At 44.3% G+C, this 22,902-nt stretch overlaps 1 protein-coding gene across 1 annotated transcript in view; it reads left to right on the forward strand.

Moving 5' to 3' along the window:
* The window catches only part of LOC117010994 (Down syndrome cell adhesion molecule homolog), a 114,350-nt gene that overhangs the window by 41,982 nt on the left and 49,466 nt on the right, over positions 1-22,902 (forward strand). Inside the window, exons 10-13 of the mRNA XM_033086197.2 lie at positions 9,106-9,259; positions 18,864-18,981; positions 19,787-19,950; positions 22,749-22,847. Of these exons, the coding sequence (XP_032942088.2) occupies positions 9,106-9,259; positions 18,864-18,981; positions 19,787-19,950; positions 22,749-22,847 (535 nt within the window). The remainder of the gene's footprint in view (positions 1-9,105; positions 9,260-18,863; positions 18,982-19,786; positions 19,951-22,748; positions 22,848-22,902) is intronic.

Below are 22,902 nucleotides of genomic sequence, written 5' to 3' on the forward strand. Positions count from 1 at the left end.
TCCTTCTGACTTCAGACACCTTCCATAGAGTCACAAATACTTATTTTGGGGTCATCAAGGATTTCCTTTCATTAAAGAGAGAAGCTAGATGTGTGTGATAAACTGCATAAATCTCCTTCTTAAAGTTTCCCTTCTCTTTTTTCAGTCTAGAGAAAGTATCCATGCTTATCTTAAACTAGCTGATCTGCAACATAAACTAGATGTGGAAGCAGATACAATTACCTTAACCTAGGTCTTTAAACTATTAGCTGTCATAAATTCCCAGCATCCAGGTGTTTTCCACTCAGATTTTTAAGGCTGACACAAGTTTTCTGTTGATTTTGCATAGGATCTGTCTAAATTCTAGCTTTGAGTTTGCATCACACTTTCTGATCCTCATTTCCTCTCCAGATTAAAGACTTGGATAAAAGAAAACTTTGGAAAATAGATTTGATGCAGTTATAAGGCACAAATTATTTGTTGTTGCATACTGCAAATCTTTCAGAGATTAGAGGGATGCTGGAAGTTCCTTGGAGAAAAGGGAGAAGTAGCTGGCAGAAGTTGGCTGAGTAGAGAAAGTTACTGTTGAACAGAAGTTTATTTTGAGTCAGCAGATTCTGTAAGGTTTTAAAATTATGTTCATTGATTTGTGTGTTACATGCAGTATTTATCACTGTATCTATATAGCCCTTTTTACAGCATGAAGATATTTATGCTTATTAATTCCTGTGTGCTTTATTTAGCATAGAAACAGTGCATAATTTGGGGGTTATTTTAAAACTTTATATTGGACAGCATTTAAAATGTGTCTTTTTAATATACCACATGTTCTATTTTTAGCCTTTTTGTCGTTGTTTCACATCTTTGGTGCCAGCTCCCAAACCCAGTACATTCATTATTTTAATTGCTTTGTCAACTTTACATTTTTTGCCTATCTTATTTTTGTCAGCGAGCAGACCTCAGGAGGGATGTGACAGAGTATAAATTGATTCTGAAGATGTGCTGGTTTATATGATTTTTAAAAGGTCTCCTTGTAAAGCCCTACCAAAACAAATTTGATATTGATTTTTTCATAACCCTCCCTTCTTGTCTCACTCCCTTGTCTCACACCCAGGGATATCAATACAGTCTGACAATAAGTCCTTGATGTCCTGACCTTCCTGTGGTCACCAGCCCGTGACACCACACACTGCTTCCCCATCAGGAGCAGAGGGACTCTCCAGGTGCTGCTCCAAAGGGACAGGCAGGTGCTGGACCCTAACTGGGCTACCTGGAAGTCCAGACAGTGGGTTTCCTTCCAGGTGTAATACCTGGAAATGAGAATTTAGGAGCAGCTGAGGGAGCTCCAGGTGTTTATCCTGGAGAAAAGGAGGCTCAGGGGGATTTTCTGGCTCTGCACAACTCCCTGACAGGAGGGAAGAGGCAGGTATGGGTCAGGTTCTGCTCCTAGGGCAAGAGGAAATGGCCTCAAACTGCACCAGGAAAGGCTCAGGATGGACAGCAGCAGGAATTTCCCCATGGAAAGGGAGCTCAGGGATTGGAAGTGCTCAGGGAGGTTTGCAGTGCCCATCCCTGCAGGTGGCACCTGGAGGTGGCACTCAGGGTGACAAGGTGGCCATGGGGCACAGCTGGGGCTGCCTGGGCTGGGAGGGATTTTCCAACCTCAGGGATTCTGGGATTCTTTGGATTGGCAAGATTTTCTCTGTTCTTCCCAAAATTTCCATCTGAAACTTTCTAACATATTAGTTCCACAATGAAGGTGAAAAAAAAATAAAGTTGCTATGTTATATGTCAGCTGCATTCACTTTTGTGCACAGCTTCTGTTTCCAACAGTTACCTTCAAAATGCTGAGTGGAAAAACAGATGCCACCTTTCCAAACATGAGCCAGCACCTGATCAGAAACCATTGTTAGACCAAAGTGGCAGCCAAGAGCCTGACTGGAGGCCATAGCCCAGATCAGTGGTTATTTGGAACTTTGGGAGTGTGTCCATCTGTGAAAGGAAGGCAAAAGCCAGCAGTCCTCAAGAAAAGTACAATTTGTGACCTCAGGCAGACTTTCACATCTTCAGGGAGTTCAGTGAGAGGGCACAGCAGTGCTCTGTCTGCTCTTCTCGGGGATGCAGAATTTGAAGTTCATTCTCTATAAATAGAGACATGTATTGATTTTTTATTACCCCAGTTTGCTTCCAGGTAGAAACAACTTAGTGTAACCCCCAGTACTGGATAGCTTGTGCGTCCAGGAGACTCTAAAATGTGATTTTAGAATAAAACATCTCAGTACTCTCTGCCCCTCGAGTTCTGTGTCAGGTTTTGGGCTTCTCACTTCACAAAAGGATCTTGAAGTGGTTGGAGTGTGTCCTGGGAAGGGTCTGAAAAACAAATCTTAGGAGCAGCAGCTGAGGGAACTGGGGCTCTTCAGTCTGAAGAAAAGAAGGTTTTGGAGGGACCTCGTTGTTCTCTACAACTTCCTGAAAGGAGATTTTAGCCAGGTGGAGTCAGTCTCTTGTGCCATGTCCAAAGTGGCCTGAAGTTGCACCTGAGGAGGTTCAGATTGCATATTAGAAATGGAAATGTCACTGAAAGCATGGTCAGGCATTGAAATGAGCTGCCCAGGGAGGTTTGGAGTCACTGTCTGTGTGACAGGAGGAGCCTGGATGTGGCCCTTGGGGACAGGGTTTGGGGTGATGCTGCTGCTGGGTGATGGTGGCACTTCAGTTCTCTTCCATCCTTGATGATTCTGTGGTTTCCAGGAGCAGCAATGCCTGAGTTAGGACAAGGCAGACAATTCTGTGATGGAGTTGTACAAAAAGATGGGGACCATTGGTTTTTTACCATGTAGAATTAAAGACTTACTGTAATCACTAATGAGCTCAGCTCTTGTTCTAGCCCTCATCTGTACCAGTGATTAAACCAAAGAGCAGCACCTGGCCCCAGGGGGATGTGATGGTCACTGATGTCAATCTGTACTTATGAGCCCCTCCAAAGCACAACCGCTTTGAAAGGAGCTATTTAGAGCAGCACAAAACTGAGCTAGAATCCAAGTTAAGGATCAGTGTGGATCACTGGGATGGAGTGCTCAACTCAGCTCCTGGCTCCCTCCCATTTAGCAGTGGAGCTGAGCCCAGAGGACGGATGTTTGTTGAGAGAGACCCAGCTATGCAAACACCATTTCACTGATTTAACTCAGGCCAGATATAACAAACTCAGTGCTGTTCTGTGGGAGGCTGCAAAACCAGTGGCTCGTTGTTGTGGGCAGGAGGGAGCAGCCTAAGTGTCTCTCCTGAGCCCACTTCTGTTCAGTGGCTCCATTGCTGACCTGGATAATGAAATAGAGAAGCTGCCTTTTAATTTAGCAGGGGGAGGATTGCATGTACACAGGAGACAGAAGCAGAATTCAGGCAGGTCTTGATGAACTGGGAAATTGGTCTGGAAAAAGTTGGATAAAATTTAACGAGAGAATGGGTTCCCTGAATAACCAACTGCAAAAGTACTGTGCAGAGAGCAATTCTCTCGATTCTTCAGAAGAGGATTTTGAGGTTATTGTGCCTCCCAAGATGAACATTAACAGCCTTTATAATCCTGTCCTGAAAAGCCAAATGAGAATCCCTGGAATTGTTGAGTACAGGTTTGGAAACTGTGAGAAAGCTATGGACCATCATTAGACAGTCTGAAGGATAACAGAAGATATTATTAGAGAAACTGATAGAGAAAATGGGATTTCTGGACAACGTTGAAAGCAGCAGAGTTATTTAGTTGTAAAAAGATAAGAGTACTGGTGGGGAAAGGAATAATAAAACTTCATGTAGATTAAAGACTGGTGCAAAGATCAAGGTAATAATCTATTCTTCATGTTCCTAATAGAGTGGAAAAGAAGCTATGGGTTGAAACTGCAGCAGGAAACTCAAGCTAGGTTAAAAAAAAAGTATTTCTAATAATGAGATTAGTTAAGCAGTGGAATAGGTTCTAAAGCCTAGGGAGTTGCAAAATCTCCTTTTATTGTAAATCTTCAAAATCAGGTTGGGAAACATCTGTTTGAAATTGTGCAGGCACAGGTGAACCTGGTTTAAAGAACAAAGACTCAAGTGATCATTCAGAGTCCTTCCAGCTCCATCTTTAGATGATGCCATATTTTCTACCTAAAACTGGGGTGAAAGCATGCACTCCACTCTAGGTAGTATATATATTATTGATAATTACAGTAATTTCACGAATACAAGCCGCACCAATTTGACCAAAATTTTGGTGGAAACCCGGAAGTGCGGCTAATATTCCGGGGCGGCTAATCTATTAACAAAATTCTAAAAGCTGCCAACACGGAAGTGAGAGCCCGCGGCAGCCCCAAGCCAAGCTGGAGCCCGGCCGGCCCCGGCAGAGGTGGGAAAGCCTGGCAGAGGCGGGGCCAGCAGTGTGGGGGGCGGGCGGCTGAGCCTGAGCCAGTAGGGCGGGGCAGGGAGGGCGGCAGAGCCTGAGCCAGCAGGGCGGGGGAGCCCGGGAGAACTGGGGCTAGCAGTGCAGGGGAGCATGGCAGAAGCAGGAAGGCCGGCGGGTGGGGCTGCCTGGCAGCGGGGGAAGCCCAGCATAATCGGGGCCAGCAGCGTGGGGGAGCCCGGCGGTGCGGGGGCCTGCAGTGCCGGCCAGGGCGAGGAAACGCGGCGGCGGTGCAGACGGGAGGGGGCGGCCGGCGAGCCCGGCGGCGGCGGCGGCAGCCCTGCCGGCGGGGCAAGCGAAAGCGGCGCTCGCGAAAGCGCCGCCCGGCGAGCGAAAGCGCCGCCGCTCGCGAAAGCGCCGCCGCGAGCCGCGAGCCGCGAGCCGCGAACCGCGAGCCGCGAGCCGCGAACCGCGAGCCGCGAAAGCGCCGCCGCGAGCCGCGAACCGCGAGCCGCGAACCGCGAGCCGCGAACCGCGAGCCGCGAACCGCGAGCCGCGAAAGCGCCGCCGCGAGCCGCGAACCGCGAGCCGCGAGCCGCGAACGCGCCGCCGCGAGCCGCGAACCGCGAGCCGCGAGCCGCGAGCCGCGAACCGCGAGCCGCGAACCGCGAGCCGCGAACCGCGAGCCGCGAAAGCGCCGCCGCGAGCCGCGACCCGCGAGCCGCGAACCGCGAAAGCGCCGCCGCGAGCCGCGAACCGCGAACCGCGAGCCGCGAGCCGCGAGCCGCGAACCGCGAGCCGCGAGCCGCGAGCCGCGAAAGCGCCGCGGGGCGGGCGCGGCGCGGGGCGGGCGCGGCGCTCGCGAGGCGCGGCGCGGGGCGAGCGAAAGCGGCAGCGGGGCGGACGGCGAGCCCGGCGGCGGCAGCCCTGCCAGCCGGGCGAGCGAACGCGGCAGCGGGGCGGTGCTGACGGGAGAGGGGGGCCAGCGAGCCCGGCGGCGGCGGCAGCACCACCCGGCCAGCCCCGCCGAGCCGTGGCGCTGAGCTGGGCCACCCGGCCCCGTCGGCAACCATGAGCGGGCCGAGCCTGCCTGGCCCCGCCCCGAGCCAGTAAAGCCCGCTATGCCGCGATCCTCTTACTAATTGGCCAATTTGTGAAAGCTGCGCACGGATTCTCGCGACGAACGAAAGTGCGGCTAATATTCGGGGTGCGGCTTATCTATTGACAAAGACAGCAACATTGTCGAGGCACCGGGGGTGCGGCTTATAATCCGTGCGGCTTGTATTCGTGAAACTACTGTAATTTTAATTTTCAACATGAGACAGCCAATACACAGGTAACCAACTTGTATATGCTCTTACTTCACCACACACACCACAAACCTGGGCTGTTCATCCCATTTCACTCATGTCCTGAAAGTCTCTCTATGGCTTTCCCAGTTCACTTCCAGGCTTCTTGCAGCTTGCAGAGAATGATGAGGTAGAGATTTGTAGTTCACTTATCTGATCAGAAGTTGTGTAGAACCAGTGATAAGCAAGGTGCAGGTTACCTTTCATGAAATAATGTTCCAGCCCAAAACAAATGCTATCTGTTGTCTTAACTCCCTGCTTGGGAAACTACCTAATTGCTTGGAAAATTGTTAGAAATGTTCTTTTTTCCCCCAGGTTGTGTTGAAAAACACAACAAACAAACCAACAAATAGAATAAACAATCAAAAATAGAAGCCAAGAAGGGATCAGTTTATGCACATTACTTTAAAGGAGTCAGAAATGCCATGAGAAGGCATGCTGCAAAGAAATGCACACCAGTAGGGCTGAAGTTGCAGAAGAGAATGATGTTCCCTGCACCAGCTGTTCCTCAACATCTCCTGCCATTGCCTGGTTGGGGAAGTAGATTTACTGCACCCTGATAAAGGACTGGGATTTCATTTTATTCTTCACAGCCCTTGCTGGCTTTCAGAGACTGATCTCTGTCTCTCCTTCTTAGACAGTGAGCTAAAGACAGAAGAAAAATTAACCCATCATCTATAAGCTGAAGAAAAATAGCAGTTAGGAAAAAAAAAATCCCTTGAGCAAGCATGATACTTATTCTAATATTGAACAGCAGTTTATGTTTTATAATGGCACATGCATGGGCCAATATGTGACAAGGTGACATTCCTTTAAATATTTCTCATTTCAATTGTTTAATCTTCTCTTTGCTGACAAAGCTGCCTTTTTTTCTTCTTGTGTAATCAAAGTCTCTGGCATGTTAGGCTAATTGAAATGACAGGCAAAAGTTTAAAGTAAAATCGATTCTTTGTCACTGAAGCATCCCCAAGTGTTTAAAAGGGAATATGAGCTGAGGAAACACAAGATGTGTGTTAACCAGTTAGAAACCAAAATCTTTTGCTACATCAGTTTGTTTCAAGAAAATGAGAGTCATTAATTTAAGTGAATATGCATTATCAGATTCAATTAACAAATTAATTCTGAAAATAATTACTTTTAGATTTGAAATAGCCACAGATGCAAATGGGGGAATGATGCTGGGAGAAAGAAGGGAGCTGAAAACAAAGGGTTTTAAAAGCTCTAGAGCAGAAAATCCTGCTGTTTATCAATCTTTGGAGTTCCAGTGAGATAAAGCTGATGGTTGCTGGAATGGAAGTTGGCAGTAAGGAATTCTGTGTTGTTTAGCTGTTCCTAAATGCTGTATCCATGTCCCATGTGCAGGTGGTTTGGAAGGAACCTGTGCTAGGTAACTGCATTAATGAGTGGAGCCTAAGTGCCAGAGACAGCCTGGCCTCTTTGACTTTCAAATTAACCCCAGGAAATGCTGCCCCATGAATATTAAATTTCAGCCTCCTCTGCCGTGATCAATACATTAGGTTTTATGTATGACCTCACAGAGATCCAGCCTGTCAAGCTGTGGGCATTTGTCCAATATTCTTGTGTAAATGTCAAGGCAGATGGTTCTCAAAGCCTGCTGCAATATTTCACATAATAATAAAGGTGTCTGGCTGCATTGACCTCTTCATATCAGAAGTGGGAACCCAGGCAAACGCTGGCTAAATGGGACAAACTAATTTGGCGTTTTGACAAGCAAAGGGGCAATGAGTTTGGCTGGAAAATATGGCAAGTTCCCCCTCTGGGCTTGTTCTGAGCCTGGGGAACATGGCTGGAGCAAGCCAGTCTTCCCAGAAAAATCACTCTCCAAGGAAGGAATAGAATGTGTTCCTGTAGAAGCCTTTGCATGGTCCCTAAGGGAGCTGAGGTGCCTGGCTTAGAGATAAATGTCTTCACTCTGGATTTCAAATGTGAGAGGAGATGAGATCCCCTCTTCCCCTGGCTGCAGGAGATGCCAGCTGAGCAACAGAGCAGTGCAGTGACCCATTCAGCAGCTGAAACTGCCTGCCAGTTCACATGGAGAGGTGTTTAATGATATCTCAGAAACATCTCTTATTTATTTGGAATTCACTTTGAAGGACTATGTATTCCTATGTTTTCAGGTCAATGTGCCTTTTGAAATGCTAATCAGGTGAAATTGGCCTTTACCACAAGCAGGTATTTGTATATCAAAGAGTTTCCCTGCACACTTTGTCAGTCTGAACCAAGTTTGGATTACATTGATGCATTACTTTAAATGCTGATTCCTGCTAAAATCTTCTTTTCTATGTCATTAACCTTCTAATTATTTTTAGCCTAGTGTTAGTTAGCCGTTACCAGGCTCAGCACTGCACAGGGAAGTGAGTATTATTCATCCCAATGGTTCATTACCCCTCTATTTTTACGTACAGGCATCACAAAGCCCATGTCAGAAATAAAAGTGGCAATATTGAGTGCTGTAACGCTGTTCAGAGCTGAGATTTTTTCTCCTCAGCCTTCCTGTGGAGGATGTGCTGAGGCTCTCCAAGCCCCCTGGAGGGATCTGTGTGTTCCTCACACCTTTCCCTGCACAGGTTGCTCCAAGCAGGATGCAGCAGCTCTCATGGATGAGCAGGACTGCAGAGCAGCTGGTTGGCTCTGCTGCAGCCCCTGGGCCGAGGCACTTGAGTGACAGAGGAGAGACTGAACTGGCATTTCTTCCAGCACTTGTCCTTCCCTGCTAATGCAGCCAGCTGGCTGAGATGACCTTCAGCTGGGAGTCTCTGAATGGAAGTAATTTTGTGTTTGAACAAAACTAGACTTGGGGGAAGTTTGAACAGTCTGTTACAGAGGTTTTATTCCTTGGTTCTCTCCACTACTGAAGGGATAAGCCACCAAAACCCAGGAATAAGAAGCACCAGAGGTTCTAGGTGACAAAAATAGTAGACTTTTAATAGTAAAAAGACTGGACGTGGCACTCAGTGCCGTGGTTTAATTGAGGTGTTAGGGCATGGGTTGGTGTCAATGATCTTGAAGGTCTCTTCCAACCCAGTGATTCTGTGAACTCCAGGTTTCACAGCAGATGCAGCAATGAATCCTCCATTGGGAAAGTTTTATTGATGGTAAAATTTAGCCATATTTATTCACTTCCATTGTTTATCCAACCCTGTAAAAATAAATGGCACATAAAAGTCCTAATCTGAATAAAACCAATCTGTAAACACGACACAAATTCACTGAATATGAATGGATTGCAACAAGTTTCTGTGCCTTCTCTGTTTACTGCCATCTGCCATCTGTTTGGAGCAATTGATACTCATCCGAAGAGCCCTGAAGTGACAGGCTTTGTAGCACTCACACTTTCTCCAAATACTGCTTATTTTAGCCTGGAAACATTTGTCTCTCCCACCACAGGTGATCAGCGAGTTTGAAGCCTCTCCCGACTCATTTTCCTACAGAATCCCCAACCTGAGCCGGAATCGCCAGTACAGCGTGTGGGTGGTGGCCGTGACGGCTGCGGGGAGAGGCAACAGCAGCGAGATCATCTCCGTGGAGCCACTGGCCAAAGGTACAGGGACAGCTGCCCACAGCCAGCCAGGCTTCTGTGTTCTGTAACAATATCATTAGGTAGAAGCTGATTTATTGTTTCCTTTTAGTTTTGATTATACATTCTAAGATTACAGTAATTTCACGATTATAAACCGCACTTCTGGGTGTCGGCAACTTTTCATTCTTTGTCCATACATAAGCCACACCTGACTATAAACCGCACATTACAATACAGGATGTGATCAAAGGTATCTGTTCTATCACCATCTGTTGAGGGTGGGGGCAGTGATCCTGATCTCCCTGGGAGATATTCTGCTAATGGGCCATCCATTGAAACCAGGCAGGGCATTGTTCTTTATCTTTTCACAACCCATCCTTCCTCCAGCCAGTCATTTTCTGCTCATGGCCATTGAGTCCCACTGTGGCACTGATAAAATTACTGCATCCCATTGGGAGTTGCTCCAGCCAGGGGGAAGAGCCCAACATTTCTCACCAAGATAAAAACAGAGGTTTTGGGACACTAAGGGAGCCCCTTTCTCCACTGGACTCCAGAGGAAAACCGGATTTCTCCACATCCCCACTGGAGCTCCGGAGGGAAACTGCACCTTGTACAGGAGCACTGCTCCAACTGAGCCACATCTGTCACTGCAGGAGGATGCAGCCACCATGGGATGGGACTGCTGCCAACACCCTGCCTGACGGGTGTCAGGTTGTACTCTGACTGTGTCAGGGTTTGGGGTTTGTTCTTTGTAGTGCTGTATTTCTATTTTGATTTCCCTAGTAAAGAACTGTTATTCCTAATTCCCATATCTCTGCGTGAGAGCTGTTTGATTTCAAAATTATAATAATTTGGAGGGAGGGGGTTTACAGTCTCCATTTCAAAGAGAAGTTCCTGCCTTTCTTAGCAGACACCTGTCCTCCAAACTAAAACCGCAACTTTTTGTTCTTTGTCCATATATAAGCCGCACCTTATTATAAGCCGCACTTTTAGTTCGGACCAAAATTTTAGTCAAAATGGTGCGGCTTATAATAGTGAAATTACTGTACTGTTTACGCGATCACGCATTTCTTGATTGGTGGCTCTAAGCTGTTTACCTACCTTACATGAGTCCTTTAGGTATGATGATTAGTGTCCAGAACTTCACTGCTTGCTTTTGTCTTGGGTCTTTTAATTTTGGTGTTTTGTTGATCAGTTCTTTCTGTCTTTCTCGATTTAGCACAATTTAAGTTTCAGTAGTCTTGAAGGGTTTCAACAAGCTGCAGAAAAACACCTAAAAATGGCTCATCCAGTGCACCTGTTATAAACATTGGTTTAAATTAAGAAATACACAGAAAAGCAGTTAGGCATGTGAAAAAACAGCAAAACATGCAGAAAAACAACTAGGCGGAAAAATATGGAGAAAACCAGCTAAATATAGAATTATATTATTATATTATTATAGAATAAATATAAAATTTGGCTGCATACAATACAGACCATGGCCTAGACTTGTTCAGACATGTCTAAGGCCCAGATTTGTTCAGCATTACTACAACCTGCAGAACTGACACGTGGCCTCTCTGTGCCCACCAAGTGTGGGATTTTTCAGGAGCAGCTTCAGCTCACAGCTAATTGTCAAAGCTTGGCTGGACTCAGCAGAGAGGGGATGACGTGCTCCTCTGTGGATGCTGGTGAGAGTCAGAGAAAACAACAGTTTGAGTTTTCCCAAGCTACTCAAAGGAAAACAGAAGGGAAAGGATTAATAACAAAGTTTAGCATCTGGTGTCGGGGACAGGAGGAGAGCATGAGGAACTTGATGTTTTGGTAAAAGCAGGTTTACAAGAGGTGTTGCCTTCCTTGGACCAATGAGCTTATTCTGTCCTTGGTTCAACGAGCCAGTCTATAAAAATGTGACTACTCCTGCAATAAATCACTTTTTCTGCTTTCTGGATGAAGCCTATGTTGCTGTATTTTTTCACAACTCCATAGCCTTACAGCGACACTCTTCCATGGGGTAACTCATCCAACCCACCTTAGAAGAGAATTGATTGCTTGTTGGAGCAATTTTTATCTGCAGTTTTTGGGTATAAGGAGTTTGCAGATGATGCCTCTCCCCCTCTGAATATGTTTCTTTCCCTTGCTGTACAAGGTAACTTCTTTATCATTCCTTTCCTTAGTAATATCTCTTGTGTACTCCACAAGTACCATCTTCTGTATAAAATTGTCTGATTAACATATCTAAACTCTGAACAATTGTTCTCTACTTGCATTAGCTTTGAAGTTTGCTGCTTCTATTTCAGAGATGATGAAAGGATAATGTGCCTCAAATCTTGAATATTTATTTCCAGCTGTATTAGTTGTTCTATTAAAAGATATTGCTGGGGCCTGTGAATTCTGCATTTTGAGATGTGGTGCTTGCAGCATTAGAGCACCTTGGCTTGGAAATGGAAGAAGAGCAAAGTGAAAAGAATGCCATCCCACTCAATCTCTACATGGGGTCTTCAAACTGATTTTTTTTTTTAACTACTCAACTTGGTACCATTACAGTCTGTGCCAGGATGGGCAGAGTAATACACTGATCCCTACAGCTGCAAAATGAGATACATTTAATTGGCTTTACAGTTTTACAAGCCTGCTAATTCTTCACTTGGGCGTTTAATGATGTAAAGGTGTAAAATCAAGTGTCTAGTGCATTATGATGACAGGTTCTTTTGCTGAACTTCAGCCTTGTGCCGCCAACATGAAAGCACTTTCAGCATGGAAGAGCAAACTCCATCAGCATGGGAAATCTCCCTGTTCTACCTGTCTAGCTGGTAGATCACCATTTTAATGATGGTACTTTAACATCAGAGCTTTTACTCTGGGCTGTATCAAAAGCTGTTTAGGCAGAGGTAATTGTACCTGTGAGCCCCTTCAGGTGTGACCCCACCTGCAGAGCTGCCCCAGCCCTGCCCCAGCCCAGGGAGGAGCTGGAGCTGCTCAGAGAGCCCAGAGGAGCCCCAGGATGAGCAGAGGGATGGAGCAGCTCTGCTGGGAGGAAAGGCTGGCACAGCTGGGATTGTTCAGCCTGCACAGGAGAAGCTTTGGGCTGAGCTCAGGGTGGCCTTGCAGGGCCTGAAGGAGCTGCAGGAAACCTGGAGAGAGACAATTCCCAAGGGCTGCAGGGACAGCACACAGGGAATGGCTTCACTGTGGGGTTGGATGGGATCTTGGGAATCAGGAATTGTTCCCTGGGAGGGGCTGGGATGGAATTGCCAGAGCAGCTGTGGCTGCCCCTGGATCCCTGGAATGTTCAGTTCCAGGTTGGACATTGGGGCTGGAGCAGCCTGGGACAGTGGCCCATGGCAGGGGCTTGGAATTATATAATCTTTAACTTTCCTCCCAACCCTTCTGGGATTCTATGATTATCATGGATGGTATTGCTGATTTTGGAGGGTAATGCTTGAACATATGACAGTTTCCCAGTGTGGAGAAGCTGCAGACAGGGTCCTTCAGGTCTGAAAAATTTGGAGCTTTTCCATTGTAGCATAAGTGCACACTGAATTAGGGACATCAGTGAGACCAAAGCTGAGATCCTAAAATGTGGATGAGGAGTGTAGAGGACACCAGTGGAGGACAATCATGAAAAAACAACTCAGAGAAAAAGGGCAAAGGTTTCAATGTGCTCCTTCTTTGGTGTTACCTGTGTGTAATCAATGTGTGATGATGAAAAGAAAAAATCAAACAAAAATAAGCATAAAAGTAGATGCTCGAATAAGAACAAAAATTATTGGACATGGTGCAATACTAATAGATTGAGGCTGCAGGCAAACCCTGCACTACAAGTTCTCTTTTTCCATGTCCTATACATTTTAAAAAGAGGGAAATGTTCAAAAATGAGCACAGATCAATTCAGGCTTTGCAGGCACCAATATTCATGACCTCAGTTATGAGGAATTGCTGTGTGCAATTGCTCTCAGTTTGCCAAAAATTGAGAAGTTGCAACTTGACCCACATGTACTAAAACTGATCCAGCTTACCAGAATTAATTCTGCTCCTCTGAAGCTTATGTAACATAATCCATGATGACAAATAAGTGAACTTAAAAATAACTTTTATGAAAAGGCAAGATGACTTAAAAGAAAAAATAATTAATTACTTCAATATAGACAGGTCAGTCTGAAGAAGACTTTATTTCAAAGGACAGTAGAATGCATCCAGTCAACCTTAGAGTTTGTAGTGATACACCAATATAAAGTTTGTGTTAGATGATGCTGAGGAAAAGCCTCTTACATGCACTTAGGACCGTAAAAGTAATGAATAATCCATTTGTGGATGGTTTGATGGGTGCTAGCAATACTGATAGATAGCAATTTTATGAACTTTGGATGTACCTAGGTTAGAAATTACTGTATCACATACAAAATTCCCTTTATGAATGCATCACAGGGCTTTTTAGGGAGCTGGGACAAATTGATGATCAGTGCTGAGGGCAGTGGCTGCACAGTGAGGAAGGATGGGCAGAGCTCAAAGCCTCAAAGACCTTTTTCACCCCCCACTATATCTGTAGCTAACAGCACATCCAGGGGTTAGAAGCAGTTAAAGCCTGATTTTGCTGTAAGTTCCTGATGCAAAAACATCCTGTGGGCCATTATTTTGTAGTTGTTTGCTTCCCTTCTTAGCTTCTGTTACTGCACAGTAACTGTCCAAGTAATGATAGCATCATGACAGCTAATAAGAGTTAACTTTGAATTGAATTATGTCAACTTAATTATAACCCCTTTAAGAACTCCTTTGAGAACAATGAGAATGTCTAGATAGGGGTTTGATGTGAAATGGATAGTCCAATTTAAATGAAAGCTTAATTCAAGTTAACATTTCTTTCTTTCTTTAATGTCTTCATTTCTCAGAACAGATTGTTATTCTCTGTAATTAACTGACAGAAATAATAAAAAAAAATCCCCAACAAACAGAAAATAATCATGGCAATGAAAGTTCAGCCTCCACGTAAGCAAGCTGTGCTCCTGCCCCTCAAATTACTCTTCCCTGCTGACTTGAAAGAAGTGGGTTTAGCCTATCAAGTATACTCAGAAGACAAAAAACCTTGCATGCACTTGTCCCTCTGATTTAGTGACCGTGACTGATGGGCAATGGCATTTGCTGCCAGTGTGACTGTGACAGATCTGACCCCTGGCAATCTGATCCTCTGGGGACAACACTCTGAATTTGAGTTTCCCCTGGTTTTCTAAACTACCTGAGCATTAATTTGGAACAGATATCCCCTCTAGTCTATGTCAATTTGTGTATTTAATGTTTTTAAATGGTATGTGGGGTTCACATGACAGCACACACTGCTCTGTTTATTTGGTGGTTCATCAGGCTGGAATACAGGAGACATTAGAAACAGAGAACCATGGAATGGGTTGGGTTGGAAGGCATCTTAAAAATAATCCAGTTCCATGGGCAGGGACACCTCCCACTGTCCCAGGCTGCTCTGGTCCCAGTGTCCAACCTGGAACTGAACATTCCAGGGATCCAGGGGCAGCCACAGCTGCTCTGGGCACCTTGTAAAAGTAAATTTAAAAATCTTCTGACCCAGGGTATTCACTGTTGGATCTTTTATTTGTTTTAAGCTGAACTGCAGAGAACTGTCATAGCTCTTGTTAATTTTCCTTCTGAAGTTCACCTTTAAAACACAGTTGTGTCCTCTAGAGGAAAACCCACACGTGTTGCAGCCTCTTGCAAAGAATTTCTGCCCATTTCTATTTCTGTGACAGTAGATGTAGGTTAGAGGATTTGTAATCTTAACAAACAAACATGCAGAAAGCTGCATTATCATAAGAGAGTGCACTGTTCTGTGAAGGAACCTCTGTAGCTTCAATTAATAATTGGGTAATTTGTAAAAAAAAAATAGGAATAGACACAGCCCTAATCCAGTGCCATGCCACCAAATGTAAGGGAGGGAGGTGTGTGGGCATGTGGGGAGCTTTGATAACAAAGCAGTAAATCCTGCAGCTTACCCATATGATTCCAAAAATTCCCATGGCTCAAAGGAAAGAGGTCTGTGAGATTCCAGGCTTTTTTACCTCATGAATGCCTGCTAGAATTTCAATCCTATTGCTCTGAGGTGGATTTCATTTGACATTTATTTTCTTTCTAGTTTTCTTTGTGCACCTTTTAGCAGTCTCAGGACATCTTTTCAAGTTCAGCTATAAGGAAAATTGGGCTTGAAAAATGTCCTGCTGTTTTACCATTTCTTTTAAAAGCACTCGGTAGATGCAAGGAATAAGAAAATCCATAGAAAGCTGTGGATACTTTCACAAAAATAGTGCACTGTGCTTTTCTCATAATTTCTGAGTCATGGTCTATCATCTTAGCAGTGGCTAAGGCTCCTGTAAAATGAGTGATACAGGATATTGAAAACCAGGAGCTACAACATAAATGTTGCACTTTCAACATCTGCTGTCCAGCCTGTGACTTCTTAAGGAAGAATTCACATCGAAATAACAATTAAAAACAAAGGGATTACACAGAAAGTTTGCTAACAGTGGTGCCATGCCATGCTGAAGGCTTCAGCAGGATTCCTGTATTCCACATGTTTTGTCCTACAGGAGCTGGCAACAGTTGGAATTAACTGGATATTTCAAGAAAATGATTAACAGTCAATTTTAAATGAGTTTTCGGACTTCATGTTGCAGAGGGGATTTTGCATGGGACAGGAATCTGAGCAGTCCAGATGCTCACAGATGTTTTGTAGATAGAGCTGACAGCATCTCCTGCTGCTTTTCAAATGGCCTGAGAGCCACGAGGCACCTCCTGCAGCAAAACCTGGCACCACTGAAGATAAATGTGACTTCCAGCACCAGCTTCAGCAGAGTCAGCAATTCACTCTGTGTCTCTGGGTGCTCTGAGCATTTTTCTGTTTGAGTTACTTTGGTTAATTAGCCCGTGGTGTGGTGGGCTGGCCCAGGCTGGGTGCCAGACACCCACCAGAGCTTCTCCATCACTCCCCTCTGCAGCTGGACAGGGCAGGGAAAATATAACAAAGGTTCATGAGTTGAGATGAGGACAGAGAGAAATCACTCACAAAGTACCATCACAGGCAAACCAGACTTGAATTAGAGATATTAATTGAATTTATTACCCACAAAATCAGGGCATAGTAATGAGAAGAAAACTACAGTAATTTCATGATTATAAGCCGCACCTGATTATAAGCCGCATGTTACAATACAGGCTGTGATAAAAGGTATCTGTTCTGTCACCATCTGTTGAGGGTGGGGCAGTGATCCTGATCTCCATGGGAGATATTCTGCTAATGGGCCATCCATTGAAACCAGGCAGGGCATTGTTCTTTATCTTTTCACAACCCATCCTTCCTCCAGCCAGTCATTTTCTGCTCATGGCCATTGAGTCCCACTGTGGCACTGATAAAATTACTGCATCCCATTGGGAGTTGCTCCAGCCAGGGGGAAGAGCCCAACATTTCTTACCAAGATAAAAACAGAGGTTTTGGGACACTAAGGGAGCCCCTTTCTCCACCGGACTCCAGAGGAAAACCGGATTTCTCCACATCCCCACTGGAGCTCCGGAGGGAAACTGCACCTTGTACAGGAGCACTGCTCCAACTGAGCCACATCTGTCACTGCAGGAGGATGCAGCCACCATGGAATGGGACTGCTGCCAACACCCTGCCTGACGGGTGTCAGGTTGTACTCTGACTGTGTCAGGGTTTGGGGTTTGTTCTTTGTAGTGCTGTATTTCTATTTTAATTTCCCTAGTAAGGAACTGTTATTCCTAATTCCCATATCTTTGCCTGAGAGCCCCTCGATTTCAAAATGATAATAATTTGGAGGGAGGGGATTTACATTCTCCATTTCAAAGAGAAGCTCCTGCCTTTCTCAGCAGACACCTGTCCTCCAAACTAAAACAGCAACTTTTCATTCTTCGTCCATATATAAGCCACACCTGATTATAAGCCGCACTTTGGGTTTGGACCAAAATTTTAGTCAAAATGGTGTGGCTTATAATCGTGAAATTACTGTAAATCTTAAAAGCACCTTCCCCACACCCCTCCCTCCTTCCCAGCTCTACCTCCTCCTCCCCAGCAGCACAGGAAGATGGGGATAGGGGTTACAAGCAGTTCATCACATCTGCTGGAAACAGGGGACGCTTCTGACAAGCTGTAACCGCCCCACTACCAAAACCTGGCCATCCAAACCCAGCAGGGATGGCACAGCCCTGTGTAAATCTTTTATAGGAAGTGTTGTCTTAGGAGTGCCCAGGTGGAAGAGCAGCCTGAGCCATGAGAGCTTCTGGCTGCCCTGCAGTGTCTTTGCATCACTCTGGTGTCCAACCTTCCCAGGCAGCACAAACCACAGCTCTGTCCTGCAGGGCTGAACCTCAGAGCTCTGCAAGGAGGGAGCCAGGGAGCTCCAGCTGCTCTTTAGCCAGGACAGGACATGTTGGTGTGAGGAAAGTGGTGCTGTCCCATTACCCAACCTTCACTTTGCCTCTTACCTAAATCTTCGACTTGTTTTTAGTTAAAATTTTGACCAGAGGGAAAAACCCTCTTGAGAAACTTGGCCTACAACAGTGCTTAAAGAGAACACAGGCAGCACAGTCCAAACTGATTGTATAATCTGTGAAATCTTTTCTTTTTGTGAATATCTCAAGTCCCATTGCAGCCTACTCAAGTAATTTTGCTTAATTTTTCAAGGCCTGTTCTTTTATGCATGAATCTTTTTCCAGATTAACTGTCCCAGTTACATTTGATGCCAGGTCTCATTTTCATGTTTTCCTAATTGGTGCAAAATGGATTATTAAGTATAAATTCTGATGGGTGTGCACGACTGAAGTAGATCAGGACTAAAAATACAGCATTTTGTCTATCTGTATTCAGTATGTGCCTTTAAAATGCATATTTAGAGGCCAACAGAAAGACTATTTCTATCAAAGGTCGTTCTTGAGGAATAACAAATGAAGTTTGAACAAAACCTATAAACTGAAAATACACAAATGATTTTTTAAAAATATATTTAGGTGATCTAGGAGCTGATAAACACTGATTTTAGTTCATTCACATTTGTGAATTTCAGACTCTACAACATACTAATATGCATATACTAATATAATTATTAGTATATATATAATTATACTAGGTATAATTATATTAGGTATTATATTAGGTATAATTATATTAGTGTATTATACTAATATAATTATTTTACTTAATACCAATATTGTTGTAGAAGAGATGTATAAATAATTCAGGTTTTATGAGACACCTGTCTACTGTGGACAGTTCTTGCTGGAAGCATTGAGAGAAGCATCCCTTGGACATAATTTTCATCTTTAATTTCTATTCCAAAATATATAAAAGTCAGTAAAGATGATGAATAACTGGGTTTGCTCTTTTTCTTTACAAAAACTCATCCAATCCTGTACATCATCTCTTTTTTAGTTACTTGTCTTCCAGGTACTGTAACTGATATTTTACTTGAATAAATAACTAATATTACAAGTTAAAAGGAATTTGTACCCTAAACCCACCATTTTTAGATTGGTTTGGGTTCCCCCTTTAATTGTGGGTGTCTCTGCTTCCCTTCCAAGGGCTGCTTGAGCAGACTCCTCACTTCAGTGCCTCTTGCTCTCTCCCTCCCAGCTCCTGCCAGGATCCTGACGTTCAGCGGGACGGTGACGACGCCCTGGATGAAGGACATTGTCCTGCCTTGCAAAGCCGTGGGGGACCCAGCTCCAACAGTCAAGTGGATGAAGGATAGGTAACCAGCAACTAAATGTACAGCTCAGATAAAGCCCATTTCCTTAAAATCCTGGGGCTTGTGGGGAGGGTGGTCCTGGGGCACTGGTGGGAAGGAGAATGATTCTTCATGGTCACAGTAGATGAGGAGTTCAGAAATTCCTTTATTAATTGGCTGTGGTGATTACAGGGCATGAAAGGGAGAAAAAATAATGAAGAAGGGCTAAAGGTAAACATTCAAGTGTAAAACTTAGGAGTGTTTTTGTTTTATCCTCAGGCAGACAGGAAGGTTTAATTCTGAGAGAGCAAAGTGCCCAATACAGTGATTTGTGCTGAGGTGGGCAGCAAATGTCTTGCACATATTTAATTTTCCATTATTCTGTTTTCAGCTTTAGTTTCACAGTCTGACACTTAAAAACACACATGGACAATAATTTTCATCCAAGCACTGTGTAAGCAGGAATACTACCGTGCTATGAAACCATCTTGTGCATTGATATAATTACCTGTGATTTCATAAGGATGAACTTCATAGCCAGAAACTGCCTGTACCCTTGTTTCAGCATTTTTATCAAATAACAAGTTAAGGAAGGAGAAAATTTCTGTTTTCACTCGTACTGGGTCCAGGAAAAGTGCATTTTTAAGCAAATTATAGGTGTTTCCCAACAGAAAACACTCCTTTGCTGCCTTATTGAAGGGACACACCTCACCCCACACCTTTCCCTCTCTTTCCATTCTTAGCTGCTTCAAAAAAAAAAAAAAATCCACTTGTGAGTAATTTTGATTGTAACTTCTTTAATGTATGCACTTTGTTTCCTGTGAGGCAGTAACGGGACACCCAGCCTAGTGATGATTGATGGGCGAAGGAGCATCTTCAGCAACGGCAGCTTTGTCATCAGGACTGTGAAAGCAGAAGACTCTGGGTACTACAGCTGTGTGGCCAGCAACAACTGGGGATCAGATGAAATCATTCTGAATTTGCAGGTGCAAGGTAAGGCTGTTGGATCTACCTTGGACTCATTACCATGGCTTTAAAGTGCAACCCTGTCTGTTTGAAATGCAAAATATTAATATTTATGGGTATTAGTGCAAATCTAATTCTTCCAAATTCATGCATAAGTCATTCTGACTCAGCCATGGGCAGTTTATGATCTAGAAAATGGTGCTTTTGGTGAAACAATTCACACACTCAGTTAAATCTCTATGTGAGTTTTTGTAAGATTGACAACCCTGTGTTTGTGTTCAGTTATCTTCTAGTTCTTCTAGTTCACACAAAAAGTATCAGCTTCTGCTGTCTCCTTACAAATATCACATGTATAATTTTAATATTACAAAATTCAGAAAGATGTGAAGGCCTTTAATTTAGCTCCTGAAAAGCTATCAGCAGAAATTTGCCTCTGTACTGAGATGTTGCACAAAATCTTCATTATGCAGGTGCAGAATTTTATTATGAGGTGAATATGAGGAAGCATTGGAAATGAAACATCAGTGCTCCTTTAGCTAATGCATTTCTCCAGCTACATTTTATATTCTTGTTGAAAAGCACAGAGTACATCCAGGATGGTGCTGATGTGTACAAAAGCAGGGACAATATAGAATATAAACCAAGAGTAAAGTGAAGCAGAGCTTGTGTATTCACATACCAAGAATTCCCTGTGCAGATTTCATTGCTCACTTGCACTAAAGCAAATCCTACAAATGCTTCAATTGACTGCAAATTTTTGTACCAGAGTGGACCATCACTCTCCTGGATGTGGAATTTAAACTTGAAGTGCAAACAAATGAGAGCACAGAGTGGTTGTTTCCACTGCAGTCCCCCTCTCTCCCTGCATAAACCATTCCACTGAGCCTTGGAACAAACATCATGGCAGATATTGGCACAGGTCAGCTTCCCTACAATCCAGAAGAAACTCAAGATGCTTTTCTGCAATGTTTGAAGCATGACCACAACAGGAAGCATGGAGAGAAAACACCATCCAATGGAAACCTTATATTTACATTTCACTAAGTACTTCTGTAATTGCATATATTTGCTGTTATTGAACTGCAGCAACTAAAAGCAAATCAATATTGCTTCCCTAAGGGACAGACAAAGAGTGGCTTTTAATACGTGGGACCACCATTTTTTGTAGGTAGGGTGAAGCTGTGATGAAAGCCTTTACAATAAATCTTTCCCAGTGTAGTGTGTGCAGTCTCTCTCCATGGAATCAGCCAAGTCACTCAGAATAACAGAACAAATCCATCTCACAAAGGGAATTTTTCTTTAGAGTATAAACTGTCTCTTGTTTTCTTCAGCCCTGTTTGGCCCTGTGAGGGCAAAAAAAATCAACTTCTCTTTGAACTAACCCATAGCTAGAAACCAGCAGACTCTACCTTAAATTAGCACCCATAATTCTGCAATCTGATGACTCAAACATGAAGTGCAGTGAGGAGCTTTCCCTGGAGTGTCACTCTGCAGGAAGGGCTGCCCCTGAAGCATAGGCAAAACAGGCAATGTTCTCTGGCAGCAGAATGCTGGACACAGCAGAGCATTTTGGATTTCTGTCCTGCCTGCTCATGGGACTGTGTCAGGACCAGGGCAGCTCCTGTCTGACACCAGCACCCTCTCCTCTCCCATGCCAGAGGAGCTGTGGCCATCCTGTTGTCTCTTCTCCTCAAATTTCCATTCCATCTTTGCCACTGCTTCTTTATCCTTTCCAAGCAAGGACACTGTCCATACCTCACTCTTTATTCTTGAGGCAGCCAAGCTCAATTTTATCTGTTTCTGACAGTAGAACGTTCCCAGTCCATTTCCAGTCCCAGTTCCCTGTGTCAATTCCCAGTCCCAGTTTGCCCTGTCCAGTGCAAATTGTTGGGATGTGGCATGGCTCCTTCTCTGCCCTTTAGTGCTGGAAGAAATTCCTTCAGTGAGGGGATGAGACCCTGGCACAGGGTGCCCAGAGCAGCTGTGGCTGCCCCTGGATCCCTGGAATGTTCAGTTCCAGGTTGGACATTGGGACCAGAGCAGCCTGGGACAGTGGGAGGTGTCCCTGCCATGGCAGTGGCTTGGAATGAGATGATCTTTAAAGTCTTTTCCAACCCAAACCATTCCATGATTTTTCTCCAAAGGAAGCTGGGAACTGGGAAGTGGATGTTTTATTCCTGCACTGAGTCAGCAGCTGGTCCTTGGAACCCTGATCTTCCCTCATAATGTTTATGGGGAGCAGGAGAATGGAAATGTTTCTAGTCTTTGCTGACAGGGTTGGGAATTCTTTACACCAAAAGCCTCAGTGGTTTGGAAGAGGACTGGATCTGCCTCCAGACACAAATCTATCGATGATACCTAATTAACTCTCATGTTTGCACTGGCAGAAGTCCTTGATTTGCACCTTTTTTTTTTTTTTTTTCTTTGCCATAATAGCCTGCAAACACAGGGGCATCATTTGCAACAGCACATGTTTCCTGCCACTAAAATTTTATCTTCTCACCAAAACAGATATCAAAAACAGTGAAAATTAATGGCTGAGTGGCTCATGTGCCATTAGGTCTAACAGGACAGATGCAAAAAATTCAGAGAAAAACAAAGGTTAAGAATTGAAAGACAAAATTGTGCATAAAATTAAATTTTAAAAATGAGAGCTTGTCTATTCTTGTCTTTACCAAGGATGTCAGCTAAACAGACACTTTGACAGAAATCATTTGCATTTTTTGCAACTCAAAACAGCTATTTGATAAATGACTGTTAGAAGTGATTAAGATGGTGTCAAACCATTTGATTGCATTTTCTATTTCTAACCATTTCCCATCTAGTTCCACCAGACCAGCCAAGACTCACTGTATCCAAAACTACATCTTCCTCTATCACTCTTTCCTGGATACCTGGAGACAATGGTGGCAGTTCTATCCGAGGTAATGTAATTCAGGTTAATTGCTGCTTCTTACTGAATTATCAAATGTTGATAGG

The sequence above is a fragment of the Catharus ustulatus genome, chromosome 2, assembly GCF_009819885.2.
Source record: "Catharus ustulatus isolate bCatUst1 chromosome 2, bCatUst1.pri.v2, whole genome shotgun sequence".
Lineage (NCBI taxonomy): Eukaryota > Metazoa > Chordata > Aves > Passeriformes > Turdidae > Catharus > Catharus ustulatus.